The sequence below is a fragment of the Erpetoichthys calabaricus genome, chromosome 11 (genome assembly GCF_900747795.2).
Source record: "Erpetoichthys calabaricus chromosome 11, fErpCal1.3, whole genome shotgun sequence".
Classification (NCBI taxonomy): domain Eukaryota; kingdom Metazoa; phylum Chordata; class Cladistia; order Polypteriformes; family Polypteridae; genus Erpetoichthys; species Erpetoichthys calabaricus.
In genome coordinates this window covers 147,609,304-147,629,875 of record NC_041404.2, presented here as the reverse complement: position 1 = coordinate 147,629,875, position 20,572 = coordinate 147,609,304, and the positions used below count along the sequence as shown (strand labels likewise).

Here is a 20,572-nt window from a genome sequence, read left to right as displayed (position 1 = left end):
AAAAGTATAAGAATTAGTAAATCCAAAATTGCAGAGTTTGAAGGTCACTTTAGCATTTTCACCTGCAACAGGGGTTCTGTAGTACTGGACTGCAGATAGTCTGAATTACTTGAACCCTTGTCCATTTGTCTTATGTCTGTGTTTTCAATTTATAATTTTTAAGTCTCTTCGGAAAACAGACTAGTAAATTAGATAAAACAGACAATTATGCATTTTTAAGAGTCTGTGTCTGTCTGTGTGTCCGTCTGGATGCTATGTCTCAGTCATTCTAAAAGATGGCGCATCAAAAACATTTTAACCAATGAAATGTGCTGCATTTGTCACTCCAACAGATGGCACATGACAAACATTAACACTGTTTTTACGAATCTCATACCAAATGGCATATAACAGACACATATTCAATATATGGTGTATTGCAAACCTTAACACTGAGGACTACGTTGATAACTTAGATTTCAACCCGTCTTAGATAGTATGATTTCCATGGAGGACAGACAGGCATCCTGGCTGGACGATGGCATCACCTCGGATAAAATGGAATGAGATGGACAAGCAGAATCTGAAGACCAGGAGTAGTTCCATCCCCCATACATTAGGTGGCAGTGGTGTGCTGGAGGCATCCCACCTTGGACACCCCCCAGGGCTTCATGAGAACTAGAGTCTGGAACTGCAGCCCTGTTGGGTTCCCTGGGCGCTGCAACGGGGTGCTGTTGGGGGAGGACTACTCTGGATCTCAAACATCCCAGAAGTACTCCCCACAAGTCATGCCAGGTCACCAGGAGCTCTTCAGAGTCCAGTAGAAAAAGAGCTCAACAAGAAGTCATTTCTGGAGGGTGGGACTGGACCACATGTCTGCCTGCAGGGTTGCCAACCAGGATCCCGAGCTGTTTTGTCATGTGGTGGGTGCGGCAGCGCGCTGTACCAGTGCATGCTCCCCAACCTGACCTGACCTGATTTGCAGACAGTTTAGGTGGTAAGTCAAAAATGAGGACCCTGTAGTTTTTTTTAAGTGGATAAGGGAGCTTCAATTACCCCCTAAAGACAGCATGGCTGCCTCTGCAGCTCACAGACTGCATTGCATCCCTCCAGTTGTAGCCACCAGCTGCAGACCAGATGAGTAAATTCAAAGTCTTTCAGCTAAAGAGTGTTCAGTGTGGCCACGTCGGCTGATAAGAATCAAATCTTGAGTGGTCTGAATGACTGATACATAACAACACAATCAGCAGACCACACAGCGTTTCATCATAGTGGTGGAGATGGAGACTGAAACCACTAAACAGGGTTGGAGTAAACAGATCAAGCATATCAAACACCACTGCCAAGGAGGGCAAACCAAACCTGAACTCTCTACACAGTCCAAAAGGTCAAGTCATTGACAGTCCAAAGATTAGTCCTCCCCAATACACAAAAACTTATGTGTTGTCAACATAGACATCACATACCTCTCAATATTTTTACTTGAATTAAAGTACAATTACAAAATGGTCATCTTGATATCACCTACAAGCCCGTGCACACAAGTTCATTACAATGTTAAATATAAATTTCTTCACGTCATCATTTGTGGCAGCTCAGCTCACTTATACGAGATAAACACATCGTGGAGAGGTGTCGAGATGGCTAACGTTTTCCAGGGCTAAAGACAAGATGAGATTGGCATCAGGCGGCTGTAAATTCTGCAAAAGACTTCAAGATGAGAGACAGAGTGAGAGAGAAAGAGAGAAGATTGAAAAATGAGAGGAGACCATTCGGTCCGTCCAGCTTATTCGGTTAACTAATAACTAAGGTGTCCCAGAATCCCATTTAGATACTTTATTAAAAGTTGTCATGTTTAATCTTTAACTCCATGATTTGGTACTTTGCTCCAGATATGAACCTTTAGTATAAAGAATTGTTTCCTTGATTCAATCTTAAATAGATTTCACCTTAATCTCCACTAGGTGTCACCACATACACGATTCACCATTTAATTGAAGAAATTCTGATGGACCGATTTTCTCGAGGCCTTTCAAAATTTAGGTTTGCAAGCAGCCCCCTCTCTCTGCCCCCATCAGTCCCAGGAGCCACTTGGTTGTTCTCCTCTGCACAGCTTGTAGTGCTGCTATGTCTTTTTTGGTAGTATGGCAGACGCTTTTTTGCAGCAACAGAACACAGCACCCCCAGATGCGGTCACGCTGGCAACATCTACAGTTTGAGTAGAACATCTCTTCATTTATAATTAACATTTTTTTTACAATATTATCTAACACTGTACTTTAAAAATATTTTTTTGTGATGAAGCCCAAAGTCTCAGTGACACAAATAAGTACCTACTCAACAAATGATACCCTAGAGTGGTCATATTGCTCACTGCAGGCCGAGGAGGCGAGTTGACTATGGCATATTATCATCTACCAGTAACGGCGCGCTGCACGATAACGTGCAGTGAATACCGTTGACGTGAGCATTGCTAGTTCTCCTCCTCTTTCTCTGTACATTTATCATTCGTTTGCTCAGAGGTTGATGCTCTTGCTGTTTCCTGAGCAGCTCTTATTTTCTCCATCCTAGCGGCCCGCTTCTTCTCTACTTTTGTCGGCATCTTTTCGTGTTAAAACTGTGTTTGGGTTGCAATTACTTAGTTCCTTTTCTTTCATTTTTCACTTAAGCTGGCACTTAAGTCTTCAACCTGCCTCAAGAATGATTTAAGATATGAAGAGGTAGAGGACGTGACGGCGAAGGTGGTAGGGATGAGAATGGTGCCCATACGCATGCGCCACCCGGCCGCCCTGCTGCCCACTGCCGAGAGTTGATTCTACAATAAAATAAAATAAAAATAAAAAGTGGAATAACCTTGGAGGTCAATCATCACCCCAAAAGCAGATAGTAGACATCACGTAGTATAAGTGTACCAAATTTCAGGTCAATAGGTCAAACGGTTTTTGCGAGCTACAGGTGATTTAAAATCCTGGACAGGCAAACGGACAGCCATGGTAGCGTATTATATAAGAAGATCTGAACCCCACATAAGCAATATAGGAAAGATTTTTGTAAAAATGACCAGCCATCCATTATCTACAGCATCTTTTCACTACAAGGTTTCAGGAGTACACAGGAGTCCAGCCCTGGATGAAACCAACCCTGTGTTGGATGCTGGACTACCGCAGAACTCAGATTGTGTCATATCTTTAAAATGAGTAGAATATAAGGATTCTCTAAATGTGTAAGTTATATTCTTACCAGCAAGCCCGCGATTCTCGAAAGAATCGCAAATCCAAGAATGGCAATCACTTGTTGTTCCCTCCGATACGTGGAGGGATGATATATCATGGAGGGTGGGTGCATCCTGGGAAAGTTCATTTAATTAAATAAATATATTTGTACTAAAGCGGGCTCTTTTTGGAGCTGTGACTCATCTGGTACAACCTGGCATGCACGTGTTACCTCAGGTGTATTTCACAGGTCGTAGCCATGGTAAAGGTTTCATTTAATTAACTACACATATTTGTACTACAGCGGTTTCTTTGTGTGGGCGCCTTCGTTCATTGTGTTTATCCATACGGGCTCGTTTTGTATTTCCGTTAGTTGAGCTCTTTCATTGTGGAGCCGTGACGTGTTTCTGAAGTGGGCGCCACCTACTGACTCTGGGAAGCCGCTGCGTTTGACTCTGGGGTGCCGCAGTGCGCATGAGCTTCGGTGCGTCCGCCGTGCATAAATTTAACTACACATATTTGTACTACAGCGGTTTCTTTGTGTGGGTGCCTTCGTTCATTGTTTTTATCCATACGGGCGAAGCGCATTGTGGGCGCGTTCATTCATTGTGTTTATCCATACCGGCTCGTTTTGTATTTCCGTTACGCCACCTACTGACTCTGGGGTGCCGCGGCGCATTTGTACTACAGCGGTTTCTTTGTGTGGCCGCCTTCGTTCATTGTTGTTATTCATACGGGCGAAGCGCGTTGTGGGCACGTTCGTTCATTGTGTTTATCCATACGGGCTCGTTTTGTATTTCCATTAGTTGAGCTCTTTCATTGTGGAGCCGTGACGTGTTTGCTTCTGGTGTGTCTGAAGTGGGCACCACCTACTGACTGTGGGAAGCCGCTGCGTTTGAGCGCAGTGCGCATGCGTTTCGGTGCACCCGTGCATAAATTAAACTGTGGTTTAGTAATATAGATAGATGGTCAATAATTCCATCTCCGTCTATGTTATTAATTTCTGTTATTGCATTACAGACTTCCTGCCTGTGGATTTGTTGGGCTAAGATCTTTTCGTCCTTTTCTCAGGGTTTATAATGATGATGTCGCGATTTAAAGATAAGCTGTTCCATTTCTTTAGTAGTCGAGAGGTTAAATTGTGATTGCAAAACCTGTCTTTTCCTATAAAATGCCTCATTTGGAGACCTAGTGTATTCTAGATCTAGTCTTGTAATTTTGACGATTAACTCGGACACCTTCTTGGTTTCCAGTTTATTTTTGAGAGAAAGGTATAAAATAATCTGCCCTCTTAAAACACCATCAGAGTTTCCCAGAGTATGCCTGCTGAGAATGCATTTGTCTCAAGAAAAAATCAGTTTGCTTGGATATGAATTCTGTACAGTGCTCATCGGCTAAAGACAGGGACGTCTTAACAGCAGTATAGGCCTCCGGGTAAAGCAGTGCACTGGGGTCCCTATCTACACAACCCAGACAACTGCCCAGCGTGCCCATGAGTTAAGACAGCCCTGGTAAAAACCCCAGCTGCGAGATGAGTGTGTAGGATGGAGTAATTTAGGCTCTATGATCAGAGATAACAATATTTCCAAGATTTGATAATGGGTAAAAAATTATTGTCTATGAGGAAATAATCAATTCTTGAAAAACAATTATGCATAGGTGAGAAGAAGGAGTATGCTCTTAGGTTAGGATTAAAAAACCTCCATTGGTCTGAAAAGTTATGATCCGTTACAAACTGTGTAATTATCTTTGCAGTATTAGATGTTACCGTCATTTTATCCAAGCATCTATCCAGATCTGGATTTAAAACACAATTAAAGTCTCCGGCCATTATAATTTTGTGAGTGTTCACATTAGGGATAGATGCAAATACATTCTGGAAGAAAGCTCTATCATCTACCTTAGGTGCGTAGGTATTAATCAAAATCATTTTAGTATTAGATAAATTGGCCATCACCATGACATAACACCCTTCACAATCAGATATTACATCTGACACTACAAAAGGAAAAGTTCTGTGTATTAAGATTCCCAACCTCCTAGTTTTCATTGTGTAGCTAGAGTGAAACAATTTGGCCAGACCACTCTCTTTGCAACCGAAACTGATCCATGCTTAATAAGTGAGTCTCCTGTAAAAAAATACCATCTTGGCATTTACACTTGTTAAGTACAAGAGTACTTTCTTTCTCTTTATTTCACGATTGAGCAACTCAGAAAGTTTACCATTTGGTCATAGAAATTTTTTTTCTAAACTTTTGTTGGACTACCACAGAACGTTCCTGCAATGGCCTATTTAAAGTGACCAATCAAACCAGTACAGTACAGGGTCAGCCATTGTACAGTGTCCCTGGAGCAATATTCACGTTAAAGACCCCTTCTCAAGGGCCCAACAGAGTAGGATTCCTTCTGGCAGTAACAGAATTTGATAACAATGCATATTCTTAGCCAAAGAATTCGTATATAGGATTCGTAAAGGCACTGCTAATGTTTATTATGCGCCACCTGTTGGAATGAAGAATCTATTACTACATGCATTATAAAACATATTACAATAGATGGAACACTGCAAATGTTAACGAATGGACAGAAATCAGTTTATCAACCTTAGTAAAAGGACAAGTGTCTCTGTGTCTGTCCAGTTACTAGGGTTAGTAAGAAAATTTAAAAATTTGGCAAAGCATGTAGAAGAAGGGTTAAACAGATGAAAATATTAATTTCAAACAAGGGTCTAAAACAAATTGGCCTATTCTAACGTCCAACATTATGCACCAGCAGTAACAGCATGATAATAAATTTCATTACCACCTGCTCAGGCAGCATGAACGAGGTTTATAGTTATAATGCTAACGACTGATAATTTTGCGTGGTGGGCAATGGATGAGTGAAAAAACACAATAAATGGATGTGCAAATTGGGAAACCAAATCTCCAGCACAACTAGGCTGGAGTTGCTAAACCAGGCCAATGTGGCAGAGACCACCACCACATTTTCTAGCAAAACGCGTCGACTAGAACAGTGTTCAGTTTAAGAAATGACGCCGAGAGGAAGTGGTGAAAGCATGCAGCTCTGTCTGAAGAGGAAAAAGGATCAGGTGAGTATTATTATACCAGACCAAGTGGACGACCTATGCATCGAACAAAAAACACGAAGTCTATGTTGATTACTGAGATTTCAACCCATCTTAGAAGGGTAGCAGTCAGTTCCATCACAAGCTGACAACATAACTTCAGTGTAAGGAGATCTTATCATATAGCAGAAGTGCAAATGTTCAGCAAAAATAAAGCAATTTTCGATTATGCTATACATGATTCTGCAGGTTCCAACATCCTGTTTTGGGGTGAGATGGTGTTAAGAGTATGGCCTTCAACTCAATGTGTGGAAGACAAAAGGAAAGAAACTCTGCCCAATAACACGATGGTCCAATGAGCAACAGCAATAAAAAGACTTCATAGACAAATGCCACCAGTTTAGCTACATGTGCTGATGTATTCCCCAGGATCATACAGAAGTCCCTGCTGCTTCACCAGATCAAAACACTTGGCATACAGTGAGGATGTCCCCTAGGAGGCATGTCAGGCATGTCCCACTGGGAGGACAGCCAGGAGCAGAGCCAGGACATGCTCTCAGCTGATCCAGGAATCCCCCAGAAGGAGCTGAGACTTGCCCTAGGAAATATGTATGTGTGCGTGGGTGTGTGTGCTTAATCTAGTCTGATCAACTCAGCCTGTCGTCAATGTGCCCTTCACCCTGAAAGTGGATAGAAAATTTGATGAAATGAGGAAAATCTTCTTATATAATACGCTACCGTGGCTGTCCGTTTGTCTGTCCAGGACTTTAAATCACCTGTAGCTCGCAAACCGTTTGAACTATTGACCTGAAACTTGGTACATATATAGTACATGACATCTACTGTCCGCTTTCAGGGAGATGATTGACCTCCAATGTTATTCCTCTTTTTTATATTATTTTATTGTAGAATCAACTCTCGGCAGCGGCCAGCAGGGCGGCCATGCGGCGCAGGCATACGGGTGCCGTTCTCATCCCTACCACCTTCGCCATCACTTCCTCTACCTCTTCATATCTTAAATAATTCTTGAGGCAGATTGAACACTTAAGTGCCAGCTTATGTAAAAAATGAAGGAAAACGTACTAAGTAATTGCAACACAAACACTGACTTAATCAGTTTTAACATGAAAAGATGCAGACGAAAGAAGAGAAGCAGCGGGCCGCTAGGGTGGAGAAAAGAAGAGCTGATCAGGAAACAGCAAGAGCATCAACCTCTGAGCAAACAAATGATAAACGTACAGAGAAAGAGGATTAAGACTAGGAATGCTCAAGTCAAGGGTATTCACTGCATGTTATTGTGCAGGGCGCCGTTACTGGTTCCTGTATAATTAAAGTACAGCTAATTGTGTTATCACCTGAAGAGAAGTTTTCTCAGTCCTATATATAGACAGATGAAAGGCACTATATAATAGATAGATAGGTAGATGTGAAAGGCACAATGAACAGACAGACAGACAGACAGACAGATTGATAGATGAAAGGCACTATATAATAGATAGGTAGATGTGAAAGGCACAATGAACAGACAGACAGACAGACAGATTGATAGATGAAAGGCACTATATAATAGATAGGTAGATGTGAAAGGCACAATGAACAGACAGACAGACAGATTGATAGATGAAAGGCACTATATAATAGATAGGTAGATGTGAAAGGCACAATGAACAGACCCACCGACAAACAGACACAGATAGATAAAAGGCACTATATAATAGATAGAAAGGTAGATGTGAAAGGCAAAATGAACAGACAGACAGACAGACAGATAGACAGACCGACCGACAGACAGAGACAGACAGACAGACAGACAAAAGGCACTATATAATAGATAGGTAGATGTGAAAGGCACAATGAACAGACCGACCGACAGACAGACACAGATAGATAAAAGGCACTATATAAAAGATAGAAAGGTAGATGTGAAAGGCAAAATGAACAGACAGACAGACAGACAGATAGACAGACCGACCGACCGACAGACAGACAGAGACAGACAGACAGACAGACAAAAGGCACTATATAATAGATAGGTAGATGTGAAAGGCACAATGAACAGACAGACAGACACAGATAGATAAAAGGCACTATATAATAGATAGAAAGGTAGATGTGAAAGGCACAATGAACAAACAGACAGACAGACAGATGAAAGGCACGATAGATAGATAGATAGATAGATAGATAGATAGATAGATAGATAGATAGATAGATAGATAGATAGATAGATAGATAGAAGGGACTATATAATAGATAGTTAGATAGACAGATATGAAAGGCACTATATAATAGATACAGACAGGTAGATGTGAAAGGCACAATGAACAGACAGACAGACACAGATAGATAAAAGGCACTATATAATAGATAGAAAGGTAGATGTGAAAGGCAAAATGAACAGACAGACAGACAGACAGATAGACAGACCGACCGACAGACAGACAGAGACAGACAGACAAAAGGCACTATATAATAGATAGGTAGATGTGAAAGGCACAATGAACAGACAGACAGACACAGATAGATAAAAGGCACTATATAATAGATAGAAAGGTAGATGTGAAAGGCACAATGAACAGACAGACAGACAGACAGACAGACAGACAGACAGACAGACAGACAAAAGGCACTATATAATAGATAGATAGGTAGATGTGAAAGGCACAATGAACAAACAGACAGACAGACAGATGAAAGGCACGATAGATAGATAGATAGATAGATAGATAGATAGATAGATAGATAGATAGATAGATAGATAGATAGATAGAAGGCACTATATAATAGTTAGATAGATATGAAAGGCACTATATAATAGATACAGACAGGTAGATGTGAAAAGCACAATGAACAGACAGACAGACAGATTCAATTGTCCCAAGAGGGAAATTTGGTTTGCCAACAGGTACAGAAAGACCACAATATAAAACCATTAAAAACACATCACAAAGAGCACTGTCTTTATAGATACACTTACCACAAATAAACAAAGCAGAACAGTAAACATTTGGTCAAAACATACTACAAAGAAAAATTAAACCGACAGCTGAATGATGCAATAGTTGACTGTTCATCCTGTGATTTAGGCCTATGGATGTTTTTATGAAGCTGTGAGATTGGACTGTTGACACTGTAATTTTACTGCTCCATTTTACAATTTGATTTATTCTGTTTACCTTTTGACATTAAGATTTTGAAAGAGGCCCAGCAGGACACTACTGTAGTAGACTCAATACAATACATGGGCGGAGTGGTGGCTCTGAGGCTAAGGATCTGCGCTGGTATCCCGAAGGTTGCCGGTTCGAATCCCCGTCACTGCCAAAAGAGATCCTACTCTGCTGGGCCCTTGAGCAAGGCCCTTAACCTGTAATTGCTCCAGGGGCGCTGTACAATGGCTGACCCTGCGCTCTGACCCCAAGGGGTATGCGAAAAAACTAACAAATACTGTTGTAAGTCGCTCTGGATAAGAGCGTCTGCTAAATGATGTAAATGTAAATGTGCAAGATGAATACAAGAGTGACATCGTGGTAAGACTCTTACACAGCTGAGGTGCTGCTGTCCCTTTTTGCAGACAGCTTCTGTATTTTCATTAAACGTCAGCGTATGCAGTGTACATTTAATACGGAATGCCACTAAAGTTATACTGCCCTAAGCCAACGTTTCTACTAAAACTAGCCGGGGTATGGCTGAGGAAGTGGGGAGATGGGAGAACTCATTAAAAAGAGTTCTGCTGCATTTCATTTGAAGTGAGAAGTCAGTATTTCTGAGTTCCTAGTCAGAATTTTCCACTGGAAAGGCCCCCTTAAGTTAACTCAGGGCTGGTCTGTCAAGTCCGAGTTTGTCTGACTTCAGATGAGGACATCGGTTCAATATGGCGACGTACTCTGCGGTAGTGCTCTACTGTTTATTAGCACTTTTGTCTATTTCTGTCTTATTAAACCAGTTGTACTCACAGTGCCACCCAACTTCTATCTGTTTGGATGGGCAAAATAACATGTAAAGCTTTGTAAACAACTGCTGTTTATTCTGAGGGAGCAAGCACAACAAAGATTTTCCTGGACGCTGTGGACCATCAGGTCGCGTACAACCACCATAACCCGACACAGACAGGCAGACACAAGTTCCAGTCCAGCACACACATTTATTTACAGCTGGGGGGCGCTATTCTCTGCTCCCCACAGCACAGTACATAAAGCACAGTCCTTTTCCTTCTTCTCTTTCTCTCCGCCTCCACTCCTCTCCCAGCAAGCTTCGTTCACGTCCCCCCCGACTCTGTCCCTCGAATGGAGTTAGGCAGCTCCTGGGAATCACTTCCAGGTGTGGTGGAAGTCCACAGCTCCCCCTGGCAGCCCCCATGGAACCCAACAAGGCTGAACCAAACTCCAGCTCCCAGCATGCTCTGTGGGGATCCATGATGCCGCAAACGCCCAGAAGGGCTGCCCTCTAGCATCCCGGTGGAGGTCGTGCCTCGGAGATGCTCTCTCCCCCTGTCTTTCCATCCGGGTAATGGCGGAGGCCGCCCGTCTCAACGTGTTGTCCGAATATTACAATTAACTCACAGTATTAGATACAACCAGTAAACCCTCGATTCGCTAAAGAATCGCAACTCCAAGAACGGCAATTACTTTCTGTTCCCTCCAATCTTTGTAGGGATGAAAAATCATGGAGGGTGGGACCATCCTGGGAAAGTTTTCATTTAATTAAATAAATATATTTGTACTAAAGCTGTTTGTTTTTGGAGCCGTGACTTGTTTGGTTCTGGTGTTTCAGAAGCGCGTTGTAGGCACCTTCGTTCATTGTTTTTATCTCTGCAGCCCCGTTTTTGTTTTTCTATGGGTGTGTTGTTAGCTAGAAGTCGTTTGCTGTTAGGAATCATAATTGAACTTACTTTTAACAATGAATTACCTTAATGTGATTCAAATAAGCCACACTGACAGCTGCCACACTGAGTGCTGGCACAGTGGATTAGAGCACACTGACTGGTGGCACTGTGTAGTGGAGTAGCTGCTGGTACTGTGGAGTGGAGAACACTGACCGCTGGCACTGTGGAGTAGCTGACTGCTGGCACTGTCAGTAGTCACCACTACCTCAAGTTTAAATACATAGACATATATAGATAGACGCCGCATTCAATGTGTTTCCCAGTAGACACGATACGTCAGCGCGTCAGCCTTATTGCGAGTTGCAAAAGTGCCATTTAAACTAATACAGGTAGACGTGGAAACCGGGTTTTCTGATGAAAAAACAATAACATTTAAAACAGTATCGTTTACACACAACAGATTTTGGTGAATCGTTTAAATGCAATTATTTATATCCATTTATACACTAATAATGGCAATTATTAAATAATTATAATTATTATTATTATTAATCATTCCTCCCATATAAGTAACATTTCTCGGACTGCCTTCTTCTATCTTCGAAACATTTCCAGACTTTGTCCTGTTCTTACACAACACAGTACTGAAGTATTGGTTAATGCCCGAGTCACCTCACGTCTAGATTACCATAATGCTATTCTATCTGGCATCCCACAAAAACGTATCCATCGCTTACAACTTCTTCAAAATTCTGCTGCCAGGATAATACCCTGCTGTTGTAAATCCACTGAACATATTACACCTATTCTCTCTCAACTTCACTGGCTCCCTGTTAACTACCGAATACAATACTAAATACCGCTCTTAACATTTAAAGGTCTTCACAACCTCACTGATCTCCTCCAGACTTAAACTCCGTCTCGCTCACTCAGATCCTGTATTTTGAGAGTATTCAGTCTGCCAATATGGTGCAGCCTTAGTTTGTGGAAGACATGAGCATAAAATGATGGTTGTCAATTTCAAACTGTGTTTCCTCAATGTGCTCCTTGAGAAAAAAATCATCATCAAGTTTGAAAAATGTTAACAGCTAACAACAATCTACATAGTTAGTGACTAAATACGTTTAGCCAAAATGTTGTTTGGAGGCTCACTTGAGCACATAAATGCATAGCTTTGCTAGTTTAGCCTGACTTAGCTAAAGTTAAGATTATAAAACGGGATTTTCTAACAGCCAAATATAACCAAAACAATTGTTCAGCCTTACCTATGAAATGTAATCCCCCGGGACCTGGTTTGGAGCGTACAGCGGTTTGTACAATCCCAAGCAGCACATTATCCATTACTTCACTCCACAGCAGTGCCACTCACAATATGGCGGCGATGGTGACGTACGATTTTGCTAGTCATGAGGCGTCTAGTTATTCTATGTCTATGTTTAAATATGTCACCATGGCAACTTGTTGGCATGCACGCCTTACCTCAAGTTTAGTTTACAGGTTGTGTTGTGTTGTTTGGGCGCCACTTACTGACTCTGGGAAGCCGCTGGGTTTGACTCTGGGGCGCTGTGCGAGTGCGTGTGCGCTTTTGGCACGGGTTGCGTCTGGCATCCGTGCATATATACAACCTTCGTAAACATTACTAAACGAAGGTTTTATATGCGGTGGTGTGGGCGTTCGGGCGGCGGTTGTATTGTGTCCTGAAGTTTAGTTTACAGGTTGTGTTGTGTTGTTTGGGCGCTACCTACTGAGTCTGGGAAGCCGCTGGGTTTGACTCTGGGGCGCTGAGTCGCAGTGCGCGTGCGCTTCGGTGCGTCTGGCATCCGGCATCCATGCATATATACAACCTTCGTTTAGTAATACAGATGCTACAAATCAGAACAGGCACACTGAATGCTATGAGGCACCAAGGTAACCGTACAGAGACTTCCTCCACAGTGGCCGCTGCACTGGTTTTATCCCATAGATAAACACACACTGAAATTTTATTAGGACTCGGTTGGACTGTCATCAAAACCAAGAAAAATTATTTAAAGATAAAATGTAATGGCCATACTGCTAGAAAATCATTTCAAGGACCACAGTGGTACATTTGCCATCTTATCTGGATGAGGCACAATTGTAGGGTTGACTGTATGATCTTGAAATTGGAAAATAGAACATGTTTGGAAATGAAATCTTTGCCATTGGTAGCACAGTGAATGAAATGGTGATGGACAGACAAGATTAGACAGGAGTCCCCGTGGACTATGATGTTTGCTGATGACATTGTGATCTGTAGAGAGAGTAGGGAGCAGGTTAAGGAGACCCTGGAGAGGTGGAGATATGAGAAGAGAGGAGAGGAATGAAGGTCAGTAGGAACAAACGGAATACATGTGTGTAAATGAGAGGGAGGTCAGTGGAATGATGATGATGAGGATGAGGGGAGTAGAGTTGGGGAAGGTGGTTGAGTTTAAATACTTGGGATCAACAGTACAGAGTAATGGGGATTGTGGAAGAGAGGTGAAAAAGAGAGTGCAGGCAGGGTGGAGTGGGTGGAGAAGAGTGTCAGGAGTGATTTGTGACAGACGGGTATCAGCAATAGTGAAAGGGAAGGTCTACAGGACGGTAGTGAGACCAGCTATGTTATATGGGCCGGAGACGGTGGCACTGACCAGAAAGCAGGAGACAGAGCTGGAGGTGGCAGAGTTAAAGATGCTAAGATTTGCATTGGGTGTGATAGGATTAGAAATGAGGACATTAGAGGGTCAGCTCAAGTTGGACGGTTGGGAGATAAAGTCAGAGAGGCGAGATTGCGTTGGTTTGGACATGTGCAGAGGAGAGATGCTGGGTATAATGAGAGAAGGGTGCTAAGGATAGAGCTGATAGGCAAGGGGAGGAGAGGAAGGCCTAAGAGAAGGTTTATGGATGTGGTGAGAGTGGACATGCAGGTGATGGGTGTGACAGAACAAGATGGAGAGGACAGAAAGATATGGAAGAAGATGACCCGCTGTGGCGACCCCTAACAAGAGCAGCCGAAAGAAGAAGAAGAAGAAGAACAAGGTAGCACAGTGAATGAAAACAAAAAGAACCCAACATCACCCCAGATGTGCGCCATTTTACTAACTTACCAGCATGACACTGTAAATGCGAGATTTCCTGCTTCCCTGAACTTTTTAGAGATGCAACTCCAAGCGCACCTCCTCCTGCAAAAAAGTAAACCAAAAATAAAAAGTACAGTCATAGGCTATGGCGCGGGTCCAGTCAAGCGGTATGTTTTTAACACCGTAAGTCATATTCAAGCGGTTATTTTTAATCTTTTCTTTTGCAATTGATCCAATTGACGCTGCTTCATAAGTTGTCACCAAGTATTCTGGACAGCAGCTGCAGGTCTACCTTTATTAAGATGACCACTTAAGGAGTCCCAACAAGAGAAGGCTCATGTTACTGATTCTCTCAGCTCAAGTGTTCATGAAATGATTAGGATGTTCTAAAACATTTTGTAAAACGAGGTCCAAAGTCTTGTGAAAGCAAAAGCAAAGGATCCAGAAGAAAGAGGGCAGGACTAAATCAGATATATCACCCTGTAGTGAGATGTTAAGCAAAACATCACCTTTTATTTGCCAACTAGAAAGATTACAAATTGCTGGCTTTCGAAGCAACGCAAGCCCCTTCTTCAGGCAAGATGTCATCACCTTAATAAATGATTACAACCTGCCTAAAGAAGGGGCCTGCGTTGGGTTAAAATGAAAACCTGCAGCCACAGTGGTCTTCCAGGACTAGAGTTGGGGACCCCTGTATCAGAGGGGCCGATACCAGTTGCCAGTCCCCCTAACCTGCAAGTGTTTTTTAAGGTGGGAGGAAAGCCCACATATGCATTGAGAAGGCGAACACTACACATGGACAACAACCAGGCGTGAGATCTGAGCCCAAGATGCTGCTAAGCATCAGCCCTAACCACTTTTTAAACATTTTACCCTGAACTGGATATGTGGAAAAGAAAGTAGATGGATGTTTTAACTTTAATTCAGAGGACATCTTTTTTCCCCCCAAACATGAGTCTAAAAGCCTACAAATTGCAATTTTTTTTTTAAATAAGGCAGGTAACCAACATCTGAGCCCTGCCAGCCTGGCAAGTGTTGGCATCACTGAATTGTGCATATTTTGTAGAATAAGTAAAACTGCAGCTCTCACCAGCCCTCTGTACCCACACAACAAAACCAGTCTGACTTACCTGCCTGGTCTGAGTTAAAGACAGCAAACGCACAACTGGCCTTGATGTGATTGCCACATGATGCTGGACTGCCGGCCTTCACATTATTGATCCAAGCCTACAAAAAGCCACGTGGGCAATGAGAAAACAAAAAAAAAAAAAAAAAAGATGAAAAGACTTTTTATTAAAAGAAAGGGGCATTATGTCAAATATACTGACACCTCATCATCACCACACTGACATGCAAGATCCAACCCCAGACTCTGTGTCCATGTTGTGTGTATGTGTGTTTGTGTGTGTTTAAGGTAATGCATGCCATGCCATGCCACACACAACATCAGTATTTTTTAATTCAGGGGCAAATGATCTCCGTGGGCGGCACGGTGGCGCAGTGGGTAGCGCTGCTGCCTCGCAGTTAGGAGACCTGGGTTTGCTTCCCGGGTCCTCCCTGCATGGAGTTTGCATGTTCTCCCCGTGTCTGCGTGGGTTTGCTCCCACAGTCCAAAGACATGCAGGTTAGGTGCACTGACGACTCTAAATTGTCCCTAATGTGTGCTTGGTGTGTGTGTGCATGCCCTGCAGTGGGCTGGTGCCCTGCCCGGGGTTTGTTTCCTGCCTTGTGTGGAAGTGTCTGTGTCAGTCTGGCCCGGAAGTGCGAGGCTACAGCAGTGAAGCTCAAAGAGCCGGCAAAGCGGCCCCCCAAGTTAATGAGCCAGAGACAAACTCGCTAACCCGCTGATAGACAAGGGGGGCGAGCAGGTCCACAAAACGAAACCACCGACTCTGCATTTCAAATTTTTTTCTGTCGATTTCAATAGTTTCTATGTGCCCGGGCTTTTTACAGCACGGGCTTACACAGCTATTGTATCATAAATGTTGCAAGTCGCTTTGGATAAAGGCGTCAGCCAAATAAGTACACGTAAATGTCAAATATTGTAGTGCATTTCCCATCACTCCTTATTTTATACATAGTGGTGCATTTCTCAGACAGCCATCACAAGATACACAAGAATACAGTTCAGCTCTGGCCATGCTAGGGTTGCTTTTGACATTTTGAGCAGCACACTGTGCCACCCAGATAAATATGACTCATCACAACATGTCGCCAGAGCCAGGGTAGTGTAGGCGGGCGAAAATGAATCCCAGAGCTCTGTGCCAGCCAGCCAGCTTCTGGCAAACTTTGCCTTGGTTGTGTTTACAAAGATCCCTTGTGATGGGCTGGTGCCTCATCCAGGGCTGCTTCCCCATTTTATGCCTGAAGCTGCTTAGACAGGCCAGATCCCCCCTTGGCCCTGAACTGGAAAAGTAGAGTTAATGGATGGAGGGTGCGTTTGTGTTCTTATTTTTTTTTACCATGTAAATAACTAGAAGGTGGCACTCTTATTATTAGCCAACAAAAGGAGTTCAACGTCATCATCAGCCGTCGTAAAGTCAAAGCCTGAGATAATTTCATTGTGCTTTATAAATATGTTCAGACAAACTGACGCATTATTTATCCTGGAGGTTTATGTTACCGCACTGCACACAGCAAACTCGTCTTTACCTGGCTGTGCGATTGAACCCCGCAAAGGACCCGCGTACCACTAACATGGGATTCATGCCTTTATAGAAAATTGTATTCTTAAAAATTGGTCATTTACATGTACTACGAAAGTATTATAAGCATTGTTTTATACTAAGATGCAAGAGTTAGGATTAAAAAGACTTATGCCTACATATTCTTTATTATTTTGTATGAGCTGGAAAACAGTTCCGTGTCTGCGTGGGTTTCCTCCCACAGTCCAAAGACATGCAGGTTAGGTGGATTGGCGATTCTAAATTGGCCGTAGTGTGTGCTTGGTGTGTGGGTGTGTTTGTGTGTGTCCTGCGGTGGGTTGGCACCCTGCCCGGGATTGGTTCCTGCCTTGTGCCCTGTGTTGGCTGGGATTGGCTCCTGCAGACCCCCGTGACCCTGTGTTCAGATTCAGCGGGTTGGAAAATGGATGGAAGGATGGATGGATGGAAAACAGTTTTTCATAAGCCAAAGGTCAGATGTGCTAGAGAGATGAAGAATGGGCCCCTCGCTTAGAGAAGGGAATGTGAAGTCTTTGGTTGTAAATTATGGTAGCAAGCACTGAGATACTGTGGTGGGTTGGCACCCTGCCCAGGATTGGTTCCTGCCTTGTGCCCTGTGTTGGTTGGGATTGGCTCCAGCAGACCCCCGTGACCCTGTGTTCGGATTCAGCGGGTTGGAAAATGGATGGATGGATGGCACTGAGATAGTAGGGGGAGAGAATAGCCCCTTATCGAACAGATAAGATGGACAGAGCGGGGTTTGACACCCCCTCAACTAAGAATTATTGGTGGAATTAATGAGAGGCAGGACTGGAGCAATGGACGGCTAGAAGTCAGAAGAGGAAGAGTAATGGCTGAAATGATAAGAATTGTAGTAAAAGTAAAAGGTGCCCATTGCTGGAGGCTCATTGTTCCATCTGAATTGAGTCTGTATGTGCGCCATACAATAAAGCCGGATTCTGCTGCCTGTCCTGAGACTCCGAGTGTTTTCTTTGGGGCTGACGGTGCCACCTGCTGTGTCTGCCTGCATCAATGCCTTACACCCAGCACTCCTGGCATAATAATAATAATAATAATAATAACATAGGGATTTTTATTTCAGTAAGACAGGTATTGCGTTATGTTACTTGCCACTTTAAAAACCAATCAGACTTTAGAATGCACGTTACTTTTTTTTATTTTATTTTATTTTTTTTTAAAGTTCGCAGACGACACCGCAGTGATAGGACGCATCACTGGTGTGGATGAGGCGGCCTACAGGAGGGAGGTGGACAGTCTGGCGTCATGGTGTGAGGACAACAACCTCACCCTCAACACAGACAAGACGAAGGAGATGAGACCTCACCAGCCACTGTTCATCCAAAGGCTTGAAGTGGAGAGGGTGAGCAGAATTAAATACCTGGGTGTCTACATCAGTGAGGACCTCACTTGGACACTTAACACCACACAGCTGGTCAAGAGGGCTCAACAGCGGCTGGACTTTCTGAGGAGGCTGAGGAAGTTTGGTATGTCGACTAAGATCCTCTGCAACTTTTACAGCTGCATTGTTGAGAGCATCTTGACCAGCTGCATCACCGTGTGGTACGGCAACACTACTGCTATGGACCACAAACGGTGGTGAAGAGTGCTGAGAAGATCACCAGGACCCCACAACATTTACAACTACAGAGTCCGCAGGAGAACTGCCTCGACTCACCCCCAACACGAACTGTTCACACTTCTACCCTCAGGCAGGAGGTATAGACGTATGAGATGCAGGACTTCCAGGCTAAAGAACTCTTTCTTTCCCAAGGCCATTAGACTCCTAAATAACTGACTGGAGTTTATAACCGTGGGTCACCTCATTCTATCGACCTCACACAACTGTATTGGACTTGTCCATCACACACCTACCTGCACATTACACTTTATATTTCTATTCTGTTTTTATACTTTATGCTGCCTCTGTTACTTATTATCTATCTGCTACTTATTATTTCTGTTTATCTTTATATGTTGGTTTTTGTCATTTGGTGTGGACAGCAAAGAAAGAATTTCATTGTACAGGGAAACATGTTTCCTTACTGTGCACAGGACAATAAACTTTGAACTTGAACTTTTAACGTGTTACCCTGCTGATCTCGAGATTTAACAATGTACGTTCAGCTCATAAACAGAAATGTAGCGATTTCTGAAATACTGAAACAAATTACTGTATCTCACCCAGGAGAAACAATATCATGACTGACTGAACTTTTGCCTCTGAAAATGTCTTTTGTAGACGCTTCTACCCATGGCTGCTGAATGTGTGTGCAAAGCAAATACAGGAGCAAGCTGACAGAGTGCTACGGACACACACAGTCTATGAAATCCTTCACGTTGTTATAGGGTTAAGGGTTTACATCAACAACATTTATTTCTAGAGCATGTTTTCGCACAAATGATGGAACTCAAAGCGCTTTACAAGATGAAGAAAGAAAAAAGAAAAATATACATTTCTTTCACTACCTTCAAATCAGAAACTTTGTTAAACAAAACTTGCCCAATTTTCCTCACCTCCCACCTACCTCTATGCCGGAAAAAATATTGATCAGTCTTGAGGGCTCAGACAGCATTTCTGTAATACATAAAACTACTATTGTACAGTCCCTCCCTTTCAAAGATCCAGTGGGAAAAGGATCTCTCACTCAACATCTCAGAAAAGGAGTGGAAGGTAGCAATGTAGAGAATTCACTCGAGCTCCATATGCGCAAAGCATACAATTATTCAACTTATAATTATATATCGAGCTCATCTGTCTCATTTAAAATTGTACAAAATGTTTCTAGGGCGAAATCCAACCTGTGAACGTTGCAATCGAGCTCCTGCCTCACTGGGTCACGTGCACCAAATTAACATCATTTTGGGCCAAAATCTTTAAATGCCTTTCAGACAGCCTTGGTGTCACAATCCCTCCTAACCAATGAACAGCTGTGTTTGGTGGACCCCCAGAGGGGCTTAAAAGTGGAGAAGGAGAAACAAACTGGAATGGCCTTTACTACACTATTAGCATGCAGACGTATCATGCTCAACTCTCCTATTCTAAGTCAGTGGGTAACTGATGTTTTATATTATTTGAAACTGGAAAATCAAATCAAATTCTCACTTAGAGGATCTGTGCAGAACTTTTTCAAAACCTGGCAGGATCTGATCAATAACATTTTAGAATAAGCATTTAAAGCACTGAGGATTTTTCTTCTCCATTTATCTTTATTCACTTATTAATTCATCTACTTTAAGTAAGTTTTACACTGCTGGCTTAGCTCTCTTTCTCAGGGGTGTTTGTTTTCGATCTTATGTTTGTAAAAATTTATTTATTTGTATGGAATGTTGTGTGATTTTAATAAAATCAATAAAATAATATATATATATATGGTTGAAATAGTTTACTGTCAAATAAATGCAAAGAGTACACGACACGTGTTTCGCCCTCATTCTGGGCTCATCAGGTGTACACACTCCACTGCACTCCCTCTCGGGAATTGAACCTCGGACGTCAGCGCCAGAGGCGATGCCCCTAACGTTGCACCACGGCGTGTGGTTCGTTTATTTGACAGCATGTAGATCGGGGTAATTATATTCACGGCATTCGTAGTCTGTGTCACAATCTGATTGTATGGGTGTTTACCTACCAGGTAACGCTTGTGGTTGGCCAGCAATCTGCTAACATCCGCCACGGTGCCCTCAGTTTGTGAGGAGCAGATCATAGAATGGTGAATATAATTACCCCG

General features: G+C 42.9%; 1 protein-coding gene across 1 annotated transcript in view; it reads right to left on the bottom strand.

Moving 5' to 3' along the window:
* coro7 (coronin 7) overlaps positions 1-20,572 on the bottom strand; it is a 389,354-nt gene that overhangs the window by 356,600 nt on the left and 12,182 nt on the right. Inside the window, 2 exon segments of the mRNA XM_028814299.2 lie at positions 14,188-14,262; positions 15,291-15,387. Coding sequence (XP_028670132.2) covers positions 14,188-14,262; positions 15,291-15,387 — 172 coding nt within the window.